Source organism: Cebidichthys violaceus, unplaced genomic scaffold (assembly GCF_023349555.1).
Source record: "Cebidichthys violaceus isolate CVI_PGR_0920_01 unplaced genomic scaffold, fCebVio1.0.p SCAF_11, whole genome shotgun sequence".
NCBI classification, from domain to species: Eukaryota; Metazoa; Chordata; class Actinopteri; order Perciformes; family Stichaeidae; genus Cebidichthys; species Cebidichthys violaceus.
In genome coordinates this window covers 8,225,339-8,237,094 of record NW_027176274.1, presented here as the reverse complement: position 1 = coordinate 8,237,094, position 11,756 = coordinate 8,225,339, and the positions used below count along the sequence as shown (strand labels likewise).

Here is an 11,756-nt window from a genome sequence, read left to right as displayed (position 1 = left end):
GATCACGAGTCTCACTCAGCCCTCAAGTCTTATTTCAAGAATATTATTTTAAAGGACCTTTTGAAAAACGATCCACGTGTAATTAATAATTATGCCAAAAGTGCAATTATGAGGACATTCAATGACTCTCTAAAGTAGAAATTAGATGTTTCAGTTGCAGCTGCATTTGGGCTGTTATATTGGTGTCAGCTTAATCATGGCTAGCAAAAAATGTCTCCTCTCTTCTTTTCTTTTCAAATCAGTGTGTTTGTCATAACTAAAGACCTGAATAGTTTCCAATGGCCATAAGACAACTGATGAAAACTATTTATTTTTTCTGTTCTATTCCATTTTTTTTATATTATATGAATGACAGAAAGTCTAAGAAGTAGTGTGCTTCTGCACAATTAAGTGTGTGTGTGTTATAAGACTGTTTACTTCTAATAATGCAATTTTACAACTAAATGTTGCACATGTTATTCTACACTGTATTTGTGTGTGTTTGACAACCTACAGCTCTGGCTACCTGCATGCTTGTAGATTCTTATGTGTAAGTGCATGTGTGTGTGCTTCCATCTCTCCGTTCATATGTGTTTAGTGTCAGAGCATAGCATACTTCAGGCCCTGGGCAGCTCTTTGTTTGCTTTAGCCATGCGGTGGCTAGCCTAGCCCGCTAACTCCAAGACACATTTAGCCTGTGCTCCACTTTTATATCCCCCTGCTTTTATTTTCCTTCTGTCTGCTTTCTGACCAAAAACGTTGCAGTGAACTGGCTTTAAGTAAGACCAGTATCAGTGGCACTCTCAACCATTGATAGACAGTTTTGGTCATTGTGGTTTCCCCTGGCTGCCGTGTTAGCTCCAGCTTAGCTCCTAAACTGCTCGCACCCTGCCAAAAATGTAGGTCAAAATGTGTGAAGGCTACAGTTAAGCGCAGCACATCCAGGAAGTTTTATCTCCTTGTCTTGGAAGATTAAGGCTTACAACATTTCAGATAGAACCACTCTGATGCTTAGAAGCCTATCAAAACCTAGTGTGAGGTGTTTATTGTGGTCTGGGGTTAGACGCTGGAGTGTGTGGAGGGACAGAAGGAGGAGGAGAAGGAGGAAGAGGGATGGTGGTTTCAGCCACCAGCTGTTGTTACCTTCAGCATAACGTCCTTTAACCCCCATTTCAGTGTATCACCACAAGCCACAAACACGCTAGCTTCCACTGACTGCAAAACAACCAAAACTCACTTGTTTACCAGCTAATGTCCCATGTATTCACTCGTACTCATTCAACCCTTCTCCCATATTTCTCTTTCTTTTATCAACTCCTCAATTCACATCTTGCACCCTCATTTCCCGATATATTCTCCTCAACCCCTTTGTACAATTTTCTCACCCTCTCTCATTATCTCTATGTCTCTGTGTATCATCCTTTTTCACATGCTCTCTTCATCTTTTCCTTAGCATTTCCTTTCATCTGTCTTCCTCTTTTTGCCTCGTTCAGCCTTTGTTGGTTAGGGCCCCGGATATGCGTGGGTAACCCCGATGCCCATGTAAAAGCCCTTAGCTGTGGACTCATAGAGCCCAAGTACCAGTAGATGAAAGCAGAGAGAGATTCTGGGGCTGGCACCCATCTCCCTCTGTCCTGCCACCGTGGCCTCTTATTTCACAGAGAAAATTAATAACTTTAACAAACATCAATGAGCGAGGGCCTGATGCTCGGTTGGCTTGGTGTATGTGTGTGTGTATGTTAGCATGTGAGTGTGTACTGCGCACACATGTCGGGATTTATGTGTTTTTATGTGAGTGTGAGCCTCTGTGTGTGTGTTTGAGCTCATACCTTACAATATGTGAGCTATTGCAGTAATGCAGAAAGAGGCTAAGAGAAATAGTGTAAGAACATGAAAGGTTGATATATACTAACAGAGAAAGAGGACTTTGGGAGGTGTGGGGTGTCGGGCTCCACACTGGTTTTGGTCTGATCAGACTGTTGTCTGCTTGAAAGGTCATGGCGTCCTTTCTTGAGGCAAAGAGGAACTGAAAGACGGATGGTTGAAGGGAGGGTTGGATGGATGGATGGATGGGAGAATGTGACCACTTCTGAAGCATTGTCGACAGCCGTGCTGAATAGGCAGCGGGCCTGCTTGGAGCCACGCCCGTATTCATGATCTTCAAAGGAAGGATGAGACACACACCCGCACTCACGCACAGCCACAAAATGTTGATAGTTACAGGAAAACACGTGCTTGTGCAAAATGGATACACACACAAATTTGCATATAGATTTCTGCTCACGCATACACACGGACACACTTTTGTACACATGTGGAAGTTGCAGCACTGACTTAGTCCATGCATACAATGCCTAACATATACCAACGTCCACTTGCCAAGGCAAGAGTCTGCTCATTGGTGGCAGTTTGGGGTTCAGTGTCTTGCTCTAGATAATTTTTTTGTAAACAGGCAGGAGTAGCCAGAGGTAGAACCACTATTTTGTTAAACAGAATAGTTTGATATTTTAAAAAAATTGCTTAATCTCTTTCTGCAGAGTTAAATCAGAAGATCAATGTCACTCTCATGTCTATACAGTAATTATAAATCTACCGCAAGCAGCTGGTTAGCTTAGCTTAGCATAAAGACTAGAAACAACAAATGGAAACAGTGTAAAAGGGGGTCATGTGCTAGGCTATTTCTTGCCTATTGTTTATTATTTATTAACTGGATCCCCATTAGCAAACGCCTTAGCGTCCGCTATTCTTCCTGGGGTCCACAGAAAGGACAAAAACGTAATACATACAAATCGTGCAAAACATGATGTGAAACAAACAGTTAAAAACAGTACATTCAGAATAATAATAAAAATAGTACAGTCAGATACAAAGTGCAGTCAAAGACTAGGATGTACGTATATTATCATAACCGACCATATAATGCATCCATAATGTATACAAAGAAGGATCAGGAGACTACAAAGGCAATGGAAAACGTCAAGTGGTTAGTGGCCTGAGGTGAGCCGTTAATTGTTTTTTAAATGACAGATTGTTACCTGTATGTGTTATATGAGGAAATAGTAAGTTCCAAGATGTAATAGCACGAAAAATAACTGCGTTTGAGAAGGTTTGTTCTTGGGGTTGGAGGTATCAAGTGACCTAAGCTAGCATTCCTTGTGTATTGTAACTGATTGAAGAAATATTCAGGTGTCTGATTAAATACTACGTTTCTGAAAAACATGAGACGGCTATAGTGGAGTTTAATTTCCACTGAGAACCATGACAGGCGAGAGTGCATATATGCTATATTAGTTCTCATTGAACACTGGAGTGCTAATCTGGCAGCTGGGTTTTGAACTACTTGTAGTTTATTTAAGTCCTTCCTGCCTATAAGCAGTGACTTTACATTACAGTCATTTAGCAGACGCTTTTATCCAAAGCAACTTACAATTCAGATTCTATCAAAGTAGGCACAGCTACAGCTTGCTCAAGGACACATTGATATGCAACGAGCAGAGCGGGGATCGAACCCCTCTGACAGACCCTCTGATTGAAGGACGGCCCTGCTCTCCACTTAGCCACGGTCACCCCTGAAGACCTACTGATCTGCAAAGCAACATTTTAGCTGTAGGATTCCACAAATGGATGGTTGATGACCAAGTCCTCCACACTTACAATAATGGATTGGGACTTCTGTGACACCTCTCTACGAATTTAGATGTATGCTTTTAAAAAAACAGAAGGGGAGAAATTCCCCTACTACTATGATACTTCATTATCAGAGCATTTGTATCTTACAAAGCTGGAAACATTCAGTTTAACACTGACACCTCTACATGATAAATGTTGATTTCTTTAAACTGGCTGGTGCTGTATGCTCCATACCAGGAAAGTTCTAATGAATTTACACAGGTCTCAGTTGATGTTCTATTTCAGCTAAAAGGTAAACACAGCTATAGATGGCTGTTTACTGTGTGTGAATCCCTCTCTTTGCTTTTCTCTGTTCCATCAAGAGACATGAAAAGCGGTAGTGCAGCAGAAATACTTTATGGTGTTTACACTCACAAATAATAAAACATAAATTGTGGAAACCCTCAGCCTTACAGTTCAGTTCATTCAAAGGAGCCTGCCCTGAGAAACAGGGGTGAGACCACTGATTTTCTGCTGGCAAATATTTGAAGAGCTAATTTGGAGGGGTTGGGTTTGCTGGTGTGTTTGCATGTGTGTGTGTGTGTGTGTGTGTGTGTGTGTGTGTGTGTGTGTGTGTGTGTGTGTGTGTGTGTTTGTCAGCCACACACAGCCAGCAGCCAGGGAGGCAGACAGCCAAAAGTTATACAAATTAAATATGTAATTTGTCTATTTAAGGAAACTGGGAGGAAATTATTAATCTTGTTGATTAATTAGGACAGTTGTCTAGACTAATTGACAGCCAGTCAATCATAGATGAAGCCAGTCAGTCAGTCAGTTTGCTGCCAAGTAATGCTTCAGCTAGTCCACATGCCAAACATCCAATCTAGTCTGTCTCTGAAATCACCCCATTAATAGTCAGTCAACCAAACACTAACCAGCCAGTTAACCAATGACGCTTGATCTTATTTGATATTTGAATGCAGGGGAAAAAAAAAACATTAGTGGCTGCATAATCCAGGAAATTTATTTAATTAATTGATTGTGATTGCCTGTTGTTTACAGTTGAAAAACAAGAGCTTTCAAGGGCACAGACAGACAAAGACAACAACTGGAAATGGAGCGGCAGCAATAAAAGGGCAAAGCTTGTGTTTGCTGCTCGACTGCCTCCCGGCACAATGTGGACAGGACTCTCCAGTGCGCCCTGTGCCCAGGAGGGGCGGGGTGGGTGGCAGAGCAGGGACAGAGGGAGAGAGGGAGAGAGGAGAGAGGAGGGCAGGACTGGCAGGGTGCGGTCTGAAGTGGCAACAGATCGTTTTGGATCACTCAAATCCCTTCAATTCAACTGGAAAGCTACAGCTTGTTGCACGCCGGCCGCATATGGAGAGGAGAAGCTTTCAAACCAGAGAGTGGGCACCAACCAAACAGCGGGCGAACGTGGCCGATGTTGTGACAGTTTCCCAGAGCAAAAGAAAGAGAGGGAGAGAAACCACAACACTGCAACTTGGATATCAGTAACCGCTCTCCCTCTCTCTTTAAAACTCTCTCACCCACCAAATCGACTTTGAACCTGTTTGTTTAAATACACGGACTTTACAGCCTGCACACTTACTGTTGATTCTGCAAGGCGGAGGGAGCGAAGTTTCTCAATTTGGGTCCATTTTTTTTTTTTTTGGAGCTGCTAAAAACTTTTTGGTGTCCTCATGGTGCCCGGAGCTGCCGCGGTGAGCTTCTTTTATCCGAGTTTTTCGGACGTGATATCGCGACTGTCACGGACGATGGAGTCGGGAACTGAACCGCAGAGGTACTGAAGACACCTCTGTCCCCCGGGAGAGTCCTCCCTCCCACCCCCCCGGGGCGATGCGGGTCTCCTTTCTCCTTCTCACCGCCTCTCTGTGTGCCATGGTCCTCCTCCTCGCACCTGCCTCGGAGGGCTGCGGGCCGGGGAGGGGGTACGGCAAGAGGCGGCTCCCGAAGAAGCTCATCCCGCTCGCTTACAAGCAATTCAGCCCCAACGTCGCCGAAAAGACCCTGGGAGCCAGCGGGAGACCCGAGGGCAAAATAACGCGCAACTCCGAGCGCTTTAAAGAACTGACACCGAATTACAACACAGATATCATCTTCAAAGATGAGGAGGACACGGGCGCCGACAGGCTCATGACCCAGGTAAGGAGAAGGCATGAATGGCTATGGATATTGCACAAATATGCGCAAATATGGACCATTGTTCTTCGTGTTGCTGCTTGATACCTGGCATTGGTTATGGTAATAAGACTGAATTTCCAATATCTTATTTGATGAATCCAGAGACTGCAGCAGACCCAACCCATGAATGAACTGAATAACTTCAGACTAGATTAGCTAGCCTGTTGCATCCAATTGTCTGCTGATTGTTTGCTGTCTGTTGAATGTTTAAACCAAAATGATTGATTTCATTGACTCAACCCTTCGTTTCACCTCTGGATTTTGCTACTGGACATTCTTACCTGCGGGTTTGTCTTGAAGAATTGCCTTCACTTCCAAACTAAGTCTTGTTTAGTTTATTTAGTCTGAATGCTCGTTAATATGTACAGTTTTCAGGCTCATAACCACTCATTTTAGGATATATCTTCCAACCAATACAGTCCTCTTTGTCTCATATCATAGTTGTAATGTCTATTTGTTCCACAAATGCACCTCTCACCTATATGTAATTGCAAAAACTAGAGCAGTGACTACTTTACGCACAGCATGCCAAAATCTCTGCTCTTTTTGGAAATTCGGTGAAATACCATCATCTAGCTGAAATTGATTAACTGATTAATTAATCAGTTCATGCAGTGATGGATATTAATATTGACCGCATTGACAACTCACTGATTCAAATTAGAAAATGGATCCCCAGATCTGTTGAGAGGCATCTTGACCTCAAGTCTTTTATGCAAGTAACTGGAATAACTGCGAAATCAGCCCAAGCAAGCACACCTGTGTGTACTTTGACCTGACAGAATTCCCCTGACACAATTGTAGTAGAGTTATTGTTCACATGTCTTTGTATAATGTGTGTTAGTGAAGAGGTATGCCCTCATCACTTCCGATAGGCATGTCGTTTGCCTTTTATTCACTCTCTTGCTCTCCTTCTCCGATGTGAGACACGATGCCCTGTCTCTCATTGTTCCAGCTTCCCTGTCCCCGCCTTAATATGATGACACTGATGTCTCCGACTATCTGCTCCACCAGACACTCACCCACAAACACACTGTTCACATATGATTCTTGATGATCTTTTTGTTGACAACATGGCTGTAAACATGCCTCATACTCATCACACCCAACTCTTCCCACAACGTCCCTCTTTTCTTCTCTTCATTTGGTCTTTCTCTACCTCCAGCTGCTCACTTAGCATTATTAGGACAACTTAATTTTGTATTTGTAGTGTTTGTTTCTAACTCCTACCTTCCTTTTTTTCCTCCCCGTACCTCTCTCTTAGCGTTGCAAAGACAAGTTAAACTCTCTGGCCATCTCAGTGATGAACATGTGGCCGGGTGTCAAGCTGAGAGTGACCGAGGGCTGGGATGAGGATGGCCATCATTCGGAGGACTCGCTGCACTATGAAGGACGTGCTGTCGACATCACCACCTCAGACAGGTGGGCATGCAATACAGCACATCATGTGGTGTAAATAGGACTTAAAGTCGGCTTATAGTTAGTAAAGACAGTCCACAAGTCACTCAGTCAGTCGACTTATCAGTAATGCAATGAGGCAACCAATTAGTCAAATTCCTCCTGCAATTACAATATTTTAAGACTATTACATTTTACAAATAAATGTTTGGATGTCAGTGGAATAATGTATGTCTTCTGTGCATGTTTGGAAAAGTATGCAGTCAAACTCTGATTGAATCACATTTGGAGTTGACAATATATATATATATATAAATATATATACTTTTTTTATAGGGACAGAAATAAGTACGCCATGTTGGCCCGGCTGGCCGTAGAAGCTGGATTTGACTGGGTCTACTACGAGTCCAAAGCCCACATTCATTGTAGCGTCAAGTCAGGTAAGAGTTGGCTGTAAGCTACAGTGTGTGTGTGTTTGTGTGTGTGTGTGTGTGTGTGTGTGTGTGTGTGTGTGTGTGTGTGTGTGTGTGTGTGTGTGTGTGTGTGATTATCTGCATGTGTGTTTGTATGTCTTTTTGTGGCTAGCTGTCATTACCACTAATGAGGTTGATACCTTTGTTGGTGATTCACTAATGGTTTACCTTGATGCAGCTATCATCAGTCTATGTGTGTGCTTGTGTGTATGGCTTATTGGGAGCCAATCAAAGCAGGTAGGTGCACCTGTGCTTTTTGTTGTGTTCAGTCTCCCTTCTTGATCATATCAGAAGTAATCATTGTTTGTGATCATAGAATATTCAGCCCTACGATGTGCAGATAGATGTGCAGATAGAGCCATTGGTGGGACAGTGCAATAGCTAATGTTTAATTTTCAATGAATAACATATTCTGTACTTTATATTTAAAGTCCCATCTGGCTCTCCTTCCTGCATTCCTATGATGAAGCATTTCATTTTTTCCAGTTTTGTTGCAAATCAGATACAGTCCTTATGCAAACAATACATGACCGCATTCCACCTCAAGCCATTCTAACTTTTGAGACATTTTAGAAACCCATTTACCCATGTCTGGTACCACCAGTTATTTGATGCCAAACTACATTCTAGCAGTCCATTGAGGTTAGTAAGCTGTGAGATGATTAACTCTCCCTTTGTTTTGCTGTTGCTTTTCCTTCAGTAGGTTTCTCTCAGATCTCTTATCTAAGTCTTATCACCTCCCGGTCACAGCCCTCCTTCTCTGCAGCCCTCTGGCTTGCAGACACACACACACACCTTGGACAAATATTTGGCTGCCTTAAGAGTGCTTTAAGACAACCCTCCTACACACACACACACACACACACACATGCATTTACAGTGATGCATTTCCATTTCCTATTTAAAACTGATCTTTCCTTGTGTGGAACCATTGAGACTGGTCATGTGACTCAGTTTGAAACTCTGCTGTAATCCAAACAATATCTAGACCCAGGTCTGAGTTTGTGTACTTTCCCGTTTCTCTGACCCCCAGCCGTGCTCTGACTGTGGTGATACAATCAGCTAGTTATCCATTAGCTCTTGCTGACTACCTCTTCTTGCCACCTCGTCTCACTGCGTCTTAAAGGGCCACCTTATTCAGACATACTCCAACAAGCTGAAATGCAGGCCTACATCCTGTGGCATTCCGACAAAGCTGAGGCAGACATGCTTTTTCAATACTGTTGTATTGCTTGTGTCATACTGGGGGGGGGGGGGGGGGGGGGACTTTACAGTAGCAGCATTTTAGGAAAAGAGCAAGAAGAGAGCAGCCCTTTTGTCAATTTTTAGATATTAAAACACCTCCTTTTGACCCCACTATGTATTTTACGAACCTCAGAAAAAACAGTACTCCTTTTGGTAATTTAATAATGGATTTCAAGTCTCATTGACAGGCCTTAATATTGCAGAATGCTTAGAGGGCCACACAAACCTGTTGAATTTTTCAAAGAAATCACTAATATAGTTTAGAAAATCAAATGGATGGGGATTAGAAATCCTAATTTGCTGGTGAAAACATTTTCCTCTGAAGATGTGAATGAGTTCTAAGAATAAGGAGAGAGGCAGATGCAGACAGAAAAGACGAAGTTTGAACATGAGTCACATTATATACATAAGTTAACAATCGCCCGCTGATCCGCTGAGATAAAGATGTCCTTGAGTCAGTGTCAAAGTCTTTATAGATTACTCAATGACCTAGAACAATCTGCAGATGCAGCCACTCTAGAAGTGTAAGTGCTGCTGCACTGTTGCTCTACTCCTGAGAGAAGTTCAGACTGCATTCCTCTCTCTTTATGTCTGGACTCCTCGTCACCAAAACAAACAATGCCATAAAAAACGGATTCAAACTAAATTCAGTTAAATAAAATAATCAGATTTCTCTTCCTTTCATCTCTCCAGAACATTCTGTGGCAGCCAAAACCGGTGGCTGTTTCCCTGGCGATGCTCAGGTTATCCTCGAGGGCGGGGCTTCTAAACGGATGCGTGATCTTCACCCTGGCGACCATGTCTTGGCCTCCTCAACGACAGATGGTCTCGGCCCCCTTATCTACAGCCCGGTCTCATCTTTTCTGGACTACCAGCGCAACGTCACAAAGATCTTCTACAACATTGGCACCAACACAGGACTTAATATTTCACTCACAGCCGCTCACCTGATCTTTGTCACAGACTGCACTGGTGGGCTGAGCGAGCCAAAGTGGAAAGAGACGGCTGAAGATCCGCCTTTGGGCTCCAAAAGCTGGGAAGCAGGCCTGAGGACAGTTTTTGCCAGTGAGGTCCGGCCAGGACAGTGTGTGCTTACATCACAAGGGAAAGTGGGGTCACAGGCATCACTTTCAGTTGTGACCTTTGTAGAAGAACAGGGGAGCACTGGGTTGTATGCCCCACTAACTCAGCATGGGTCCATAGTGGTGAACGGTGTGCTGGCATCCTGCTATGCTGCTGTGGACAATCACCATCTGGCCCACTGGGTCCTGGCCCCACTGAGGTTCTTCTATAGCCTTATGGGGCCTTCAGAACCGCAGACCGACGGCCTCCACTGGTACCCTTGGCTTCTACAGAGGCTGGGGCAAACGCTGTTGGACGCTGGACACTTCCACCCCTGGGGGACTGAGCAAGGACATAGATAGGAGCCACAGAGACATGTTTCACACTGACTTACCTGTATTCAGGAGCACCTAAGCACAGATTGAGGGACCACCAAAGACAATTGATTTTATAGTGATAATTTGTTTTCACCCTACTTGCCTGTATTTTTTGTACTTCATCAAACTCTTTTTTTGTAGCACATGGGACAAAGAGAAGAGACAGTCTGGCAATTTCAATTTCATTCATTCCAGAAGATTTAGAGGACTGGAGAGGTGATCAAAGACAGTTCTGATAGAATAGAATGTCAAAAGTACAGACTTAAGTATCTCCCATGTTCAATTTAACAGGTGAATATCTATGTCAATATTTTTATGTTCCACTCAGAGCACCTCAGAGATCAAAAGCAGGGAATGCGATTCGAAACAATAGCTTTCACAAAATCATCGTCAAAGCAGGCAGTGAAGATAATCAAGTTAAATCATTACTTTGTACTGTATACACTGTAATGTGTGAACATTTGTGCAGCTTGACGTCACGCTGGGGCTTACTGATATAGTTGGAGGAAATTTAAACATTTGAGGACTCCTTTTGTTCAGAGAAAAGGTTAAGATGAACAATTGAAGGAAACACGTTTGGAGGAAAGAACAAAAGAGAATAGAATGAAGAAAACTAGTGACTGAACACAGTGTGATTTAAAGCTCTATGTACATAGGTATTTATACAGTTAGGGAGTATTCAAAAAAAGGAAAGGAAGACGACAAATTAACTTTACTGTCAGAGTCATCACTGCAGTAAATACATTGATGCTTTACTCTTTTTTAATAGAGCCTGTTTTGTTTTTTTTGAATGAATTTACTGAATAATATTTAACTGGACAATGAGGGATGAAGTTTTGTGTATTAAATGAATGCAATGTTGCAATTTGCTAGTGTTGCAATATAGCTTCACATCTGGGGCTTTGTTGGATAACTATGACAGGGAATGATGATGGACACTGTGTGTATACTGAAGTACTGATATGAGATAGGTGCATGGGGTTATAATGTGGTTTTCCAAGTAAATCTCATGCTTTCAGTCATCTTGATTGTCTCAAGCTGATATATGGTTCATATATACATCTTCATGTTTTTTTTATCAGTCATTTTATTTAAAATATGTTTGTTTTGTGACATGTTTTTCATTGTTTCAGGTTTAAAATGTTCAGGTCAGTAGTATCTAGTAAAGGTATACACAACACTCAGGCTGTATTCAACTACTGTATTAAGCAACAGCTATGCATCATATTAAATAACTCTCTTTAATCTCCAATAGTAAGTTACTTGACAGCTCTCCTTTGTATGGTCTTTTTTTGTATTCAATCTTTCACCCAAGACATTTTTGTTGTTCATATTGCCCAAAGTGGTCTTCCAGTCGTCACTTATTGAATATGAAGATTCAAACTTTGTTATCCAGGAACTCCAAGGTAAT

General features: G+C 42.5%; 1 protein-coding gene across 1 annotated transcript; it reads left to right on the top strand.

Annotated features, from left to right (window-relative positions):
- Window positions 1-4,864: 4,864 nt before the first annotated feature.
- LOC137866807 (indian hedgehog B protein-like) lies at window positions 4,865-11,607 on the top strand. The gene is made up of 4 exons (XM_068702967.1): window positions 4,865-5,751; window positions 7,055-7,212; window positions 7,525-7,628; window positions 9,600-11,607. The coding sequence occupies exons 1-4, from the start codon at window positions 5,446-5,448 to the stop codon at window positions 10,328-10,330; spliced, it is 1,299 nt and encodes a 432-aa protein (XP_068559068.1). The 5' UTR covers window positions 4,865-5,445; the 3' UTR covers window positions 10,331-11,607.
- Window positions 11,608-11,756: the final 149 nt, after the last annotated feature.